Below are 16,727 nucleotides of genomic sequence, written 5' to 3'. Positions count from 1 at the left end.
ACCACATACTCAATTCTTGTTGTTTAGTCATGTTGGTTGGTCTTTCACACCAACAAAAACACTGTTGCATCCCAATTTATGATTATTAAATATTTGGATATCTTCTTATATAGACTGACATGTATATTAAAATAACTATCGATTCTTCATTTATTATTTCATCTCAGTTTATAAATATCTGAGAACATGTATTACATACATTAATCTGATAGATTAATCTTGATTTCTAGAACTTCTCCAATTGTTTGACCCTATAGTCAGGATTTTTATTTTTATTCCTTTAGTTTCTTGTCCCTCTTTTTGTGCAATCAAAAACAAAAACAACTGTAAACTCAGTAAATTGGACTTTTTGGGAAGTTTTCAGTCACCAAATGGCAGATTTCTCCTTCCTTCTACAGTTACCATTTGATTTGTGCTCATTTTCTTCTTTTTAATAGTCACTAGCAGGTCTGGTAAATCTGGTCTGAAATCAATGCTTGTCTTGTCTTCTGTATGAAACACACTTGCTATTTCTGCAAATGTATTACTGTTATTGAGCTGCTGCCATCTTGGACATAGAATTGTTACAGAAAAGTGTTTAATCTCAACAATGACTTTCTTCTTAATAAAAGTGAAAGATAATAAAAGAAAAGAAAAAGAAATCTGAATATTGTTCAGTCGACACTATCACCACAATCTAAATTACTTGGTATATTCCAATCTGACCTTTGAAAAGTGATAGGCTACTAATATGTCTTTGCCAAATTCCAATGACTTCTAAACCATTTAAAGTGCTTATTAAACCATTGGTTCTCTCTACTGCAGCGTCAGGCTTGCCTTTGTAAAGTGAACTGCCAGTTAGTTTTTTGCAATAGGACCCCCACTGATTAATGTTGCTTTGTATTGTAATGGAACATGCTGCACATTTTTGGGCATCTCTTAATGTGTTGCTAGTGTCAGCTTGGTTTTTATTGCTGTGCTCTAATAGGATATTGTCACAATTTGGATTAACTTCCATATTACTGCTGCTAAACTAGCAGAGGGTTTGAATGGGGGGCATGTGCACAAATAACAGGGAAAAAGATCATCAAGGGAAGGTGGGGCTGCTGTGGACAGTTAATATTTCAATCAGCACCTCCTCCATAATGTGTCTTGTATTTGTCCACACAAAGGACTGGATCAGTTAATTGCTGTTTTTTTTTCTCTCCTCTTATGCATATTGGATTGAGCTGACTATAAAAAATAGAGGTATTGGGCAAAATTTGCCGTGGGGATTTCATATTATTTACTCTGGTGCATGCACAGACATAAATACACCACGCTCTTAATGTATCCTGGTAAAGAGGTTCAGTATGCCTTTGTTAGAGCATATTATTGCCAGCAGGAAGCGACTACAGTATATGCAGAGAAGGCTGCCCTTGCACTGCAAGTCCTTTGTCTCCCTGCATCCCAAAGCTCCACCTCTCCCTCAGTCAGTCCTCCAATGGGAGAGCCTTCAGGTGCTGACCTTATCAGGTGGAGGTCAAAGCCAGGTCATGGATCTGTTGCTAGGCTACCATCAGATAAGTGGCTGGGGTAGGCAGCAGTGGGTAGCGCTGTCATTCAGGGCTTGTCATGTAATCTTGTTCATTTGCAGACAATTGTATGGACGTCATAAAGGCTATCTGGCACATGAGGTTGTAATGAAACACATTAAAATATTAAAACCAGCCATGCTGAGCTTGGCACATGCAGTTTTCCAGAATAATGCCAACTGTCATGCTGTAACTCGAACCCCTTTAACACATATTAGTTGTTTGCCGTTTTGGAACTGGTTTGCCTTTTTTCCCCCCTCCATTTTCATTTCATATAGTGTGCATTAACAGTAATCTAAGAAGGTGGCAGTGTTGTCTGAATCACAAATCACATTTAACAAATGCAAGACAGGTGTGCAGTATAAGCACCAATGAAAAAGCTTGCAGAAATATCTTATGTTAGTCTTATTTACTGTAATAACAAAACAAAAAAAACCACATTCATGAATAAGGACTCATTTAGAGGTACAGATGTGAGGGCATCTTGGTGTTTGCTAACCTTCAACCTTTAAATGGAGTACAAAGAGCGCTCCAACCCCCCTGTTGGAAGAGAGATGGGGACAGGGGGGGGGGGGGGGGGGGGGGGGGGGGAGGAGCGAGAAAGAAAAAGAGAGAGACTTAGTTGTTACATCTTCACACAAACATGGTCTGTTCTCCCACTCTGCCATTCCACCACCTGGACCGAGCTATGTGGGAGATTGTGCCGCCGCGACGACACCAAACAGAACAATTTCTGTTCACACCAGAGGTCACACGGAGTAAGGCGGGTTGGCACGGAATCTGTGTCATATCACAGGTTTCCTCATGGTGGCACCTGCATTCAGTCAATGTCACCCGCTCAGCCATTTAGGTTAACCGTCAGCTCTGCAAGGAAGTGGCCTTTAGAGGCCACTGAAGGAGTAAAGACCTCAGATGGTCCGACAGAAAGAGAAATAGATAAGGCACGTGGCAATTCATCCATGCTAGTCTCCGTGCTGTTAGCTCCAACACGGGATCTTGTCTGGTGCATTGTGAGAAGAGGTTCTCTGTGTCTGGGAACTTGCCAGCTGACATTCCACTGAGACAAATTGAGAGAGAAAAAGAAAGTGAGAGAGAGAGAGAGAGAGAGAGAGAGAGAGAGAGAGAGAGAGAGAGAGAGAGAGAGAGAGGCAGATTTATCAGGCCATTGGCGCGCCTCAGGAATTTTTTCTTGTAACATGGCACTCCTGTGAAAGAAATAAAGAAATTAGTGTCAAACAATCCCACTCACCATATCTCCCACAGCTCCCCTTTAGATATCTCTCACTTGCTGTAACCCCATTTACACACACACACACACACATTTGTGCTTCCATTTTCAGATGCCTGAGATGGATGGGTCTAAGTTTCAGTCGTCTTCTTCCTATGAATATTCAAAAGGGTGGGCAAACTAATATTCCTGTATTCTGGCTGTTGAGTCATGGGTCCTCAGTGGCAGGAAGTACTGCCGGTCAAATGACAGAGAGAGAGAGTGAGAGAGAGAGTGTGTGTGTTAGAGAAAGAGAGAGGGAGAAGACATGCACAAGAAGCAGCAGATAGAGATACGTATGTGTGTGGGATTTGAAAGGAACTGCTTCTGGCTGCCTTGGATATTTATTCCTTTCTAAAACAATGTGGTGTTTGGAAAAAACAGGGCTACCATGTTCTTAGTGCTAAGCTGGGCGCTGAACATACTGCTGCTCTTATATAATGACTCAGATTTGTATTTTTATTTTTACTCGAGATATATTGTGATCTGATGATATCAATATTAGAAAAAAAAAAAGCAAAGAAAATAAAAACACAAAATGTTAGATTTATTTGAGATAGACATACAAGACATTTATCATGAGATGATAACAATTTTTCATTAATTGCTTAGATCGCCATGACAATGAGGAAGACACTACCTGCCTGTGCATACAATGGAGCCCTCGTGCTATCCCACAGATCATTTGTCAGCATCTAGAGGTTATCTGCCAAGTTGATGAACAGAGAGATTGGCTATGAAACACAAGGTGTGACAGTATGGAAATATGTTATAGTATGCAGGCAGCGCTCATCAGGAAAGAGAGGACGAGCGGCTTTGTTTGAAATGTCACAATGCATATTTATGAGCACATTGGAGTGGCTCCTTGTATAAGCACCATTCACCATCTATCAAGCAAAACCACTACAGTGTCCTTTTGACAACTTGGTGGGATGGGGTTGTGTGACAAACTGATTGAACAAGTGAATCTGTTAATGCTTGTGTTAATTTTGTTTTTGGAAAATGTAAGCAAAAACCAACCATAAAATATGAAGCAAAAATAACTGTCGATTAAAGAGAATAGAACTGCATTTATATCAAATCTATTTTTCTATTTTTGCACAATTAGAAACTAGGAAAACCTTTTTTTTTTTTTTAATTGTAAATAGTTTTATACATTCCAAATTTTATATATTTGTGAAAGATCTGTTATTCATGTGAACTTTTATTGTTTTTTTTTTTCCTACTAAATCTCAAAAAATCTATTTTAAAATGATATCACACTGGTAGAACATGTAATGAACGCATGTTATTAGAAGTCTTGAGTGTTATGGAAAACAGGGTAAAAACACTTCCTTGTATGACATGTACAGACCATTTTATAGACAAAATGAGAATAAAAAAAACTGTATTACAGGAGTTAAAGGGTTAAACAAATCTTTTTACACTTTCATCAGCTATGTGGTATATAGAATTAGTTTTTTCTTCTTTTGGAGCTGTCAGAAAAATGTAACCTGATTATGGAGTTTCAAAAAGTGTTCCCTCTATGCTGTGGATTGAGATGCTCCATGGAAGCAGAGGGGATAAGGTGACATGAGAGAGTGTCAAACAGAGAAGCAGACCAACAGACGGAAACAAGTTGGGCCCAGAGCCTAAGCTCCATTGAGTTTTCTTCCTACCAAGGAGCATCTCAGGAGAGATGTGTACTGGCTGGCTGTGCCAGAGCTACACAGCACAGGATGACTGTCTGTCTGCCTAGTGACACTCCTTAGGGAGAGGACATGGTTCCAGGGCTGTAGCTGATTTGTGATGGTCTCAGGACTAACCCCTGAGGGATGGCTACCCGGAAGAATTGCTTCCCTGAATGTCTCTGTTTAGTCTTTCGCAAGCGCTGAGGACAACGCTGACGGCCTGTTTTGATGCATGCCTTTGTTTACTGCACAAGTGAATGACCAAAGTGTCATATTTGTTAGATCTGAACATGACAGCCATTTAAAACCCACCCTTATTACTTTTAAAGCAAGGCATTCAAGCATCAAACAATGCAAACAGGATTTATTCCCTCACACCTTTCTGATCAGAAAATGGTTCGTAATCACTTCCAAACAATTACCCCAACGCAGTGGAGAATCAAACCAAAGCAAAAACAGAAATATTCCATCAACCATTCCCTTTTTTCTTATTTGAATCTCCCCCAAAGCTTTTCCATTATCTTCCCATGTCAATCATGACCTGAAAACTGGGTTTCAGCGGGGTCAGTGGAGTCTAGATTTTCTTCTCATCTTGAACAATCTACCCATGGCTTCACCCCCCCCCCCACTCCCCACTCCCCGTACACAGTGAATATTGCTTTAGGATACAAGAAAAATGCCCCCCCTCCCAAACTCCTTATTTTTGACTCAACTGGAGTCTCTTGTCCAGTCTCCCATTTCCCATCTACAATAGCAGGTACCGTCACCATAATCTTTCTATTTTACTGGCCTATCCCTTGGGGTCAAAGGGTCTAGAAATGGAGACAGGATTTGTCTATCAATTGACAGCACTGCTGTTAGGCTTTCTGGCAGACCAGTCTTGGTAAATGGACTTGATTTTATATAGCGCTTTATCACCACACTGAAGCAGTCTCAAAGCGCTTTACATATCAGCTCATTCACCCAATCACTCTCACATTCACACACCAGTAGGACAGGACTGCCATGCAAGGCGCTAGTGTCTTGCCCAAGGACACTTCGATACATAGTCAGGTACTGGGATCGAACCCCCAACTCCTCGATCAGAAGACGACCCACTACCACTTGAGCCACGGTCGCCCACCTGAGTCACTGGTCAGAAAAATTCATCCCCTGTCCATGACCAAATATGTTTTGAATCATAAGTGATTGAAATGGTGAATTTGTAATAGACTGCGGATACATTTAACAGTAAGGTATAAATGTACTAGTTGCTCTAAGAGTTATAAAGTCTCCTGGAGTAAATTAATTCTATCAATAACCATTATAGCAAACATCAAACAGCTATGGATAACTGGTTAGAAACATGTCATTGTAGATCATTGAAATTTTAAAACAAGTTTTCTTAAAGGCTGCCGTTAATTGGTTCATTAATAAATAGAAGCAAAGACATGTTTTTTTTTTTAAATCTTGAAAACAGCATTGTAAAATGTCTTACCTAACAAAGCATTTAATGATTACTGGACCTGCCATGTTCTCCTCTCAAATATACTTGAGTCGATTTATCCTAAAATCCAGTTTTAAGCTAAACATGATGTTGTTGACCAATGCTTGTGCACTTACCTGCTGTAATAGAAACCTAATACATGCATGCAAAATGCCTTGGCATTTGACAAACGTACTCCTACGTGTTTTTTTTCTCTCTTTTTGAGAAAATAATGTAAAGCCATTTAGATATGTGACCACTGACCAGGTCTGACTTGTAATTTGTGCTAAAATTGGATGGGAGGTCATTTGTAATTTGAAAACACAGTGTCAATGTTCACCATTAACCCCTATTTCAAGCGACCTATGATAGATTGTTGAAGGGTTTTAAATCTGTTGCTGGCAAAACACGTTTACCCCAGAGCTTGGATGGTGAGTTTCACTTACATTTTGTATGTTGCTGGCAAGTTTACATAGATGAACAGTAAAACCTTATATTATGTGAGAAAAAGCTGAAAGATTTTAGAAACAGTATCTTTCTATAAAGCAAGGAATCTCTGTATGTCTGTGTGTGTGTGTGTGTGAGTGTGTGTGTTCCTCAAATATGTCTGCGGATCAGGATCAGACTGCCATGACACTTTCAACATGGCTGCTGCTTGGTTCAAGGGTGTGCAATGTCGGACTTGTTTGGACTGCAATGATACCGATAATAAATTATTTCATAAGATTGTCCACCGGGGCAGAGCTACCACAGTCACATCATCAGTCCCCCCTCTACAGTGATGATGTCATCAGTCCTACCTCAACAGTGATGATGTCATCAGTCCTACCTCAACAGCGGTGACATCATCAGTCCTACAGTGATGATGTCATCAGTCCTACCTTCACAGTGATGTCATCAGTTCTACCTCTACAGTGACAAGGTCATCAGTCCTACCTCAACAATGATGTCATCAGTCCTACCTCAACAGTGATGATGTCATCAGTCCTACATCAACAATGATGATGTCATCAATCCTACATCAACAGTGATGATGTCATCAGTCCTACCTCAACAGCGGTGACATCATCAGTCCTACAGTGATGATGTCATCAGTCCTACCTCTACAGTGACAAGGTCATCAGTCCTACCTCAACAATGATGATGCCATCAGTCCTACCTTCAACAGTGATGATGTCATCAGTCCTACATCAACAATGATGATGTCATCAGTCCTACCTCTACAGTGACAAGGTCATCAGTCCTACCTCAACAATGATGATGCCATCAGTCCTACCTTCAACAGTGATGATGTCATCAGTCCTACCTCAACAATGATGATGTCATCAGTCCTACCGAAACAGTGATGATGTCATCAGTCCTACATCAACAATGATGATGTCATCAATCCTACCTCTACAGTGATGATGTCATCAGTCCTACCTCTACAGTGATGATGTCATCAGTCCTACCTCTACAGTGATGATGTCATCAGTCCTACCTCAACAATGATGATGTCATCAGTCCTACCTCAACAATGATGATGTCATCAATCCTACCTCTACAGTGATGATGTCATCAGTCCTACCTCAACAATGATGATGTCATCAGTCCTACCTCAACAGTGATGATGTCATCAGTCCAACATCAACAATGATGATGTCATCAATCCTACCTCTACAGTGATGATGTCATCAGTCCTACCTCTACAGTGTTGATGTCATCAGTCCTACCTCTATAGTGATGATGTCATCAGTCCTACCTCTTTAAAAGCAAGGAATCTCTGTCTGTGTGTGTGTGTGTGTGTGTGTGTGTGTGTGTGTGTGTGTGTGTGTGTGTGTGTGTGCGTGTGTGTGTGTGTGTCTGTGTGTGTGTGTGTGTGTGCGTGTGTGTGTGTGTGTGTGTGTGTGTGTTCCTCAAACATCTCTTGAGAATTTCACCTGAAAGTTTCAACATGGCTGCTGCTCGGTTCAAGGGTGTGTGACGTCGGATTTGTTTGGACTACAATGATACCGTTAATAAATTGTTTCATAAATGCTTTACAAATTCCAGTACATCTAAACTGACTGTTGTGGATTAATGACACTAAACGAGTCCGGACAAAGTCTGTTCCGGTCTGAGGAGATCTGGATCCGCGAGGACAACAAACTAGAATCAGAATAGATAGGGTTCAACTCCCTACAGTGTCCTTGCTAAAAGCCAAAATATATGAAAACACAATAGTTATCACTCTACACATGTCCCAGGCGTCCTACCGTAAAACACAACCTCATTTGTCCATCCATTAAAAAGCTACTTAACCTCCCACTTTTCAATAGCAATACATACTTCCTATGGGCACTGCACTAGTGCTAATATATATATATATAAATTTTTTTTTTTGAAACAAGTTAAACCACCGTATTATCAACCGTTGATTTCAAAGAAATGTATCGTGCTGGTGGTGACAAAATCACTGATCTGCTTCCCTTTATAATCTGTTTGATTAAGGGCGTCACAACGCTTTGGTGGAATCTCTAAACCCTCCTTTTCCACAGTGTTATATGTGTATAATGTATACGTAATTAGTCAATTTCCAGGAAAATTTGAGCAGTGGGTGCCAACTCTAAAACATGTCCTTTTTCTTCCAAATTTCTTCCTTAATCATCTTCTGAATGCCAAAACCAAATGCAGGGTTCTAATCGAGGTTATCTGAAATGTTTTTATTTTTTTCTCATGCTTTGATGGACCACATGTAATTATCTTTTATTATAATTAAATTTTTATTCAATAGTTGTCCCATGTGTCATGATGATGACACATGGGCTAATTTAGGTGCAAAGGTCATTTTTGAGCCAACAAAAACAGTTTTTTTCCCCCCCAAAAAACTGTCTCCAAAGCAAGCATCGTGAAAGGAAAAAGGGGACATGATTAAAAAAAAGAAGAAGAAAAAAAAGCCCACTTCATTAAATATTCATTAACCAGTGCCTAGGTGTATACATGGCTCTTAACCACTCTTGTTTATGACTTAAGGACTTGTAGTACTGACCTTAGTTTAACACAGCAGCAGATACCAAATTAACCTCTAGCCTCCACAGGGCTAGCAATGCCCTGCTAACAAGCAACCTGTCTAGACACACAAGAAGTACTTTATGATTCCACCTTTCACAACCCCCCCTTTTAACACACTGGTACATCCTCCCCTCCTTTCATTCCCTTCGTTCTCTCATCTCTCACTCCAACCGTTTCATCCCTATTTCCCCCACACACACTATTTTTCATGTACCTCCAAAGATGTGCAGTGTTTGGGTCATGCACCCTACAACCACAGTTTTATCAGATGACAGATTTTCTCTTACTTTTTACTTTTTCTTTTTTTTTTTTTTTTTTTACACAGAAAATGTACCTAAAACCTCTTGACCTTGATATTTCACAGCATGGACCACCCTCACCACACAATATTTCTGTGTATTTACATTTGGAATTTTTTTTTTTTACAATAACACAAGAATGCTTCTGTATTGAAATGTTTTTTATCTGAACAAAGATAAATTGAATGTCTGTTTCCAATTATCTTAGCTTTTTATTTTAGTGAAATATCGGAAAAGTTAGATTAGTTCTATAGTGATGCTAATGTGTGGATTGTAGTTTTTAGCGTAAATATTGTGCCTGAATTTGATCAAACATTTCCAAAAGGTATTAAAAAAAAACTCAAACTCAAGAATCTATAAAATTAATAATTTAAAAAAAAAAAAAAAAACACTAAATTGTGGATTAACTGAGACTTTGGGGACAGCATTTGAATAAATATATAGAATGAAACTCAAGGGAGACAGACATACTGTACATATGATATCCCCAATTTTTAGAAGGGTCGCATTGCTAATTTAATAATAAAGTTTATTTTTATTTGTTGTAATGTAGTTGAATCATATGGATAACAATGACTACATTTTTTTTAATCAAGATTAACATTTTTTCTCCCCCCACCTCCCGGCCCCCCACCACACCCACACTTTTTACACCCCCCTTTTTTTCCTTTTACCTCCAGATTAACATTTGATCTTATAAACACTTTTGAATGATGAAATGAGCAATGAATTGAGAAACAAAAAAGTATTTTTTTTTGTATTTAAACAATATTTGCCCTAAGAAATATTTTCCTGTCATTACCTACCAGATTATACAGCATATCCTCACAAAACACAAACAAACACTAATTTATACTGGCATTGTATTTGAATTAATTTGGACATTCATCTCTTTGTAACCAAAACCCCTCTACAGTATCTTCTGTACCTATAAGATCAGACTTTTCACAGTTGTGAATCCATACTCAAGACAAATGAAAGCATATATTTTAGAGGCCTATTTTTTTTTTTAATCTTTTTTTTTATAATACAGGGCCAGTACGCAGATGCAGAAAATATAAGTATATTTACAGTCTTTTGATTTTTTTTTTTTTTTTTTCAGAGACTTCAATTAGTTTACATGCCTTTGGAATGTCAATGTAAAGCAAAATGGAACCCCCAAGCATGCTTAGAGTTATCATTCAAACTTCACATGGAAAGATGTGGACCAAGAATAAATTAAAGCCACAACATTTAACATAGAAAGCAGATGGTTAACCCTCTGTGTAAGCAAGGAGCCCAAGGTGGCTGCAATTAACTCTATCTATCATCTATATATCTATTGTAACATTACTACTTCAAAGTCTGCATTGTGTTTTAATGTGGCGATAAACATGCTTTATTAAGTGAGGAGAACATGCAAATTCTCTATAAAAAAGACTATTTGGGCGACCAACACACTTCTTCTCGGCGTGAAGCAAAGATCGTATTGTTTACTGCTTACCTTAGGGGTGTTAATGTATGATTCACATGTTAGTAGGATTACGTCAAAAGGTATGAATGGATTTTGACAATAAGATAGAACTTTCGTTATGGAAGATTCCATTCAACTTCAGTTTAACAAATCAAAAAATCCCTATCTCATCATTGGCAAATTTTAAAAAGTTCATATTTTGGTTCATAATTGACCGATATTTATGTAATTTGACTTGGTTATATAGAGTTTGTTTCTCAATTTCTCCACCGACTTTTATTGGATTTGGATTGTGCATTCCATCGCAATTGTTCCAGAAAAAAAAGAACAGAAATTAAGACAAAAACTGGGCGTGCCCAGATTTGGACAAACTGTATTGTTATTAATGGAGGATTGTACATTTCTTCCAATCATGGTAACATTATCAGACTTATCTAGATAACTGAGAATATCTGGTGCTCTAGTTTTGCAGTGAATTATTTGTATTATTATCACAATTAAAAGCCAGCAAACTGTGACAAAGATCACAAAATAACTTCCGCAAATGTAATGAAATAGCTGCATTAAATAAGTGGAATATGCAATTAAAATGAAGAATGATTTTTCAGAACCCAAAAAAGAAATGTAGTGGAAAAGGGCAGCATTTTTCTTTGTTTATCTGAATAAGGTTTATTGTGGTATTAAAAGTGCCCATTTGTAGCTGATACTGATTAGAGAGTCGGGTTTCTATTCATTTTAACGTAAATAATATTTTAACTGTCGGTAAAAATTCTTTGTTGTCATTTTAAGTTGATCCAGATGGAATCGCTTTTTATAATTTTTTGTCCTCGCTCAGCCACCGTACATTAGCCGCCTCTGATTGGTCCATTCTATCTCATGCTCAATACCAGCGTTTAACAAACGACGTTAGGTAAGAGAAATGCGTTCAAACATTTATTTTACTTTACTCAAATTAAACACTGCCTGTGTATTCGGCTGCGAGTATTTATCTCTCATATAGTAAATGTATAAATAATAACCCTTTCTTGTTATATAGCTTCAATACAGGCTCTTTTTAGAGTAGCGTGTTAGCAGTTAGCTCTATGTAGCTGACAACATAATGCTAACTCTGGTTGTTTACGCTGACGCCTGAACACTAATACTAATGTATCGTTTACATAGTTAGCTTTTTTTTTTTTTTTTTTATCATGCAGTCAACCAGTCTGACATTATTGTGATCATTGTCTGTGTTTGTGTGTCACATCGCAGTCAAAATGAGCCTGAGAAAGCAAACACCGAGCGACTTCTTGAAGCAAATCATCGGGAGACCAGTGGTGGTCAAACTAAACTCTGGAGTGGATTACAGAGGTGATGTTGTTTACCTTTGATTTGTTCCAGTTCAATCCTGCTGTGGTGGTGTTATTATTAACTTGCTGTGCTTGTAGGTGTGCTGGCCTGTCTGGATGGTTACATGAACATCGCCATTGAGCAGACAGAGGAGTATGTCAATGGGCAGCTCAAGAATAAGTACGGAGATGCCTTTCTACGGGGTAATAATGGTAAGACATGGCAACTTGGGTGTTTCCACCCAAATTACTTCTATCAATTAAGTAAAAAAAAAAAAAAAAGTCACATTGAGCTCACTTAAAACAATCAATTTAAAATGTAAATACATTTTAGTAATAATAAATACTTTTAAGTACCACAATACATCCAAAAAGAAATTAATTACTTTAAAACAGATAGTGGTTCCTGACGCTCTTATTTTGGTAAACATTTTCTTGGACCTAAATATCAGATGTTAAATACAGTAAGTGTAGTAGATAAATAAATAGATACTTTATTAATCCTGAGGGAAATTAATAAAAGTATTCAGCAGCTACACAGATGCCAGAACGCTTGTTAGTAAAAACAATAAAATAAACAATAAAAACATGTTAGTTACAAATACAATACTAAAATAGTGCAATGCATTATAGTAGTGTAGTATCAGTGTAGTAAGAAAGTGTTCACAGTGCTTATGTGCTAAAAAAAAAAACCTAATACTCAATATGAGAGTATTGAGCGTATTTAATGACAGTTAGCCTGTGATTAAACCTAAAACTAACTTTTCCCTCCAAAATAAGGTACATAATCAGTCAGTTGTTAGATAAATGTGATTGCTCATATATTTGTTGGAACTGGACACCAATAAACTCAATCCTTTGCAAATGATATATCAGCAATATAAATAACATAAATCTTAACCTGGCACATTTTGTCCTTTGTCCTTGCATTTGTACACTCAAATATAGAGAACAAATAGAACTAAACATCTATGAGAGAGAGGTCTAGATCAGGGCCGTCCAATTTGGGGACCGCGGACCACAGTTGGCCCGCACGTGATTAGTTTTGGCTTGTTGTCCATATTTGAAATTGTTAATTTTTGATATTTTTAAAAATATATAAAAAAATAATGGAATACAGTACAGTGATTTTTTTTTTCTCTTCTTTTTTTTTTATCTCATAATTTTTGACCATGAAACACAATAAAGAAAAGTGTTATTTAATTTCAAATTACTTTAAGTGTTTGTTATGCACAGTTATGTTATTGGCATATTTAATTTCATGCACTGCAACATGAATGTTTAGTTTTGGCCCTCTATCGCGATCATTTTTTGGCCCTTCATTGAAAAGAATTTGTACACCCCTGGTGTAGATTATAGACCTTTGCTGTATATTTTGAAAATATCTCAATGTTTTAATAGTAGTTTTGGTTTAAATAACACTTTATAAAAGCCACATCTATCGTAATGAAAATGGTTCACCTTTAACTTTCGATTATTCAGGTGTCACGTCAAGCAGGGCTAAAAAATTAATACTATCATAACTCTGAGAGGCCAACTATATGTGGTCCATTTAAAAAGCTGAGAAATAACGCTTTGTTCAGAATGTTTTACAGAATTTTCTTCAGTATTTCTTGTGTGTTTTCATAATCACTGTAAATAAATAATCTTTAAAACCATAAAAATACATTTAAATAAAAATTTTACAAATGCAAAAGTAGACAATTTATTTTTCCCCATTAAGGTTGCGATGTGAATGTATGAATTGGATTAGCACATTAACTAAGAGTTTAAAAACAAATAAACTGCCTCAAAAGCTGATTTAGTAATATTCTTAAAGTTTAGTTGAACTAAAGACCGATGGAGTTTATATCAACCCAATTAAAGTGACAGCCTTTAAAAGTATTCTTATAAAAACGTATTGTAAGAAAATCTGCCAAATAAAGGGTTAATGTGGAATGTCCAGATTAAGTTCCAGATCATATTTGTCATGGGCTGATAAAATATAATTGAAAAATGAGATTAAGTTCCAGATGATTTTTTAAATAATTTGTGCCTCAAGTGTCATTTTGTGTGAAATACAGTAATAAAAAGTTTACAAGGCCCATTAAAATCAGTTCTACATTAGTCATTAGTTCACTAAGGTTTTGGATTTGGTGTTTGATGATGATGATGATAATGTTTAGTCATTGCATCACTTTTGGAAATGAAATGCAATTCATGGCTGAATCCTTTTCTCTGTGTGTTTTCCAGTTTTGTACATCAGCACCCAGAAGAGGAAAGTATAGTGAAGAATTCTTTGTTTTTTCTCCATTTTTTTATGCGATTGATATTTCAAAGAATTTGTGTTGCATTTGTACCTCTGTTAGACCTGAAGTCTTCTGAAATGCCTGTTTTGTAAAAGTGAAATTCAAGCATCTACATTAGTGTCTTTTTTTTTTTTTTTGAAACATGTTATCACAAAAAATAAACAAATAAGAAAAAAAAAAAGGGTTGTTGGTTGGAGATAATTGAAGCAGAATCTGTAATATTTCCATCATCTATGCGTTGTTCTCATGGCTTACATTTTAAATACAGTAGTATCCATCAGACTTTCCCAGTGCCAGTGGGATTTGGAAGTTGAATAAATGATTGGGGAGTTTTAATCAAACGTGTCTCTTAACGGTTTATCCCTGGAGCAAACGGAGGCAATCAGTCCACCACTGTTCTCCCCACAAGGCCTCAGAAGGATTAGAGAGTAATATTACTGTTTGTTAGTCCTAATGTGTTAATTTTGTAATTGATCTCCATGTTGGTAGCCTGCAGGAAGTCATTACCAAATGAATTGTGCACAAAAATGCTCATCATCGGCTGTAATCTGGCAGTCATTTGTTCTGTTGATACAAAACGACTCAACTGGTGTTCACCTGAACAATTCTACAAGTTCTTCATCAAAGACACTTCAACTTTATTGCACCTCTGAGCAGAAATATTGGTTAAAAAAACTGTTTCTGGTTTGGATTTGATTATTTGCTATACTAAGCTGTGCTAATAATAATACTTAGGGGATCATATTACATTTCACATGCTTAAATGATGTTTAAATATTGCAGGAATTGCTGGGGTTTGATCTCAGTGGTTTGCAGAAAAACAAAAAAAATCCAGTATTTTCTTTCTGAGCTACTGTTTATTACGTCAGAAAACACATGGACCTCTCCAAGAAACCTATCATGGAGTCAAATAACTGCTTATTATAGAAACATGTATAGAGGAGCTTCTCCAACCTATACTTGAAGCAGTTGAAAACCACACCAGGTTCCACTTCTGTCAAAACCATTCAACGAGTCTTGATTCCTGCTGCAACATTTACATTTTAAGAAACATCTGAGTGAATATAGTGTACATTTTAAACGAGCTTCACTGTAGAAGCTACAATTAGTTACAAGCCACAACCCAAAGTAAGGAATATGACTAGAAGTTGACATTTACACTATATGATAACCAGCGCTGCACTGTGGAAAAGAACAATTAATAATGTATTTTTTTTAATCTACAAAATGAATTTAATGAGTCACAACACACGTAGAACGATACAATCTACGTGGGTAAATAACAAGGTTTTGTTTATTCTCCGCTGCCCCACTGTGTCAACGACTGGCCTGGGTTACTCCTTCCTTTAGACCAGTGGTTCTCAAACAGGGGTACGTGTACCCCTATGGGTTACTTGAACACAATGATGAATCTATTTCCATCATGCTGAGTCATTTTTAAGTCTATTTCAGACACTATATGCTCATCCAACATCTTTTCCACTTGTTGACAATGAACGGCATTAATGGAATAAACAATATTGTGGCTTTAATATTCCACTAAATTGTTACTAACATGTTATGCACATTGAGGTATTTATTGTCTGATATACAATAATAGTAATGCACAAAATCGATATTTAGTGTGCGTTAGATTTCAGAGGCCAACATGTTAACAACATGTAAGTAAAAGAAATAAAAGGTTATTTAATTGGAGTGACACAGGGGTTCTCCTAATCTGTAGAGAGGCCTCGGGGGGTACATGACACAGAAAACACTGCTTACTTTTTTTTTTTAATGCATTCATTTTAGTTATCCTGACAATTTGAAACAATATTTAATTCCTTTTAGATCTTCCTATAATTTGAGACATACCTCTCAAACATTCTTTATTGCTCCGAGGACCAGAAAAGTAATTGGCAAACTTTCATTTAATTATAAAGCCCCCTCTGACTGGAATGTTCTTCCCACTCTATAACCTCCCTTAAAATGTTTAACAATGCTCTTGTGCAATACCTTTAAAATGTAACTGTTTTTGAATTTTTATATTTGATAGTTTATTTCTTAAATGTTGTTCAAACGTATATGACCTTTGACAGTTGAGAGCCCTGTGTGTGTCAGTGTGAGAGAGGTATGTAATATACTGTTAATGATATTGTTCATAATATTGTTTGTATTCTGTGAAATGCATGTGCAGCAGCTTCTGTCGTGTGCATCTCTTTTTTTGTTTGAATGCTACTATGGACCCCATTGAAAACTAGATGGTTCATCTTAATGAATTTATCCTATAAATGAATAAAAAATATAAATAAAAGTGAGACATTTGGCCACCCAATTTCTAAATGAGAATAGACATACATAATGTGTTAGTAAACCCCCTTCAAAATAAAAGAATGTT

At 36.8% G+C, this 16,727-nt stretch overlaps 1 protein-coding gene across 1 annotated transcript; it reads left to right on the top strand.

Moving 5' to 3' along the window:
- The first annotated feature begins 11,581 nt into the window (after positions 1-11,581).
- lsm6 (LSM6 homolog, U6 small nuclear RNA and mRNA degradation associated) lies at positions 11,582-14,500 on the top strand. The gene is made up of 4 exons (XM_028450920.1): positions 11,582-11,647; positions 11,986-12,084; positions 12,162-12,275; positions 14,295-14,500. The coding sequence occupies exons 2-4, from the start codon at positions 11,991-11,993 to the stop codon at positions 14,327-14,329; spliced, it is 243 nt and encodes an 80-aa protein (XP_028306721.1). The 5' UTR covers positions 11,582-11,647; positions 11,986-11,990; the 3' UTR covers positions 14,330-14,500.
- The last annotated feature ends 2,227 nt before the right edge of the window (positions 14,501-16,727 follow it).

Source organism: Gouania willdenowi, chromosome 1, assembly GCF_900634775.1.
Source record: "Gouania willdenowi chromosome 1, fGouWil2.1, whole genome shotgun sequence".
NCBI lineage: Eukaryota > Metazoa > Chordata > Actinopteri > Blenniiformes > Gobiesocidae > Gouania > Gouania willdenowi.
This window is presented reverse-complemented; position numbering and strand designations above follow the sequence as displayed.

Excerpts from the sequence above, each read along its gene's own strand:
- lsm6 (XM_028450920.1), top strand. The coding sequence starts at position 11,991 with ATGAGCCTGAGAAAGCAAACACCGAGCGACTTCTTGAAGCAAATCATC. Across the intron at positions 12,085-12,161 it reads CTCTGGAGTGGATTACAGAG|GTGTGCTGGCCTGTCTGGAT; the intron begins GTGATGTTGTTT and ends CTGTGCTTGTAG. Across the intron at positions 12,276-14,294 it reads CTTTCTACGGGGTAATAATG|TTTTGTACATCAGCACCCAG; the intron begins GTAAGACATGGC and ends TGTGTTTTCCAG.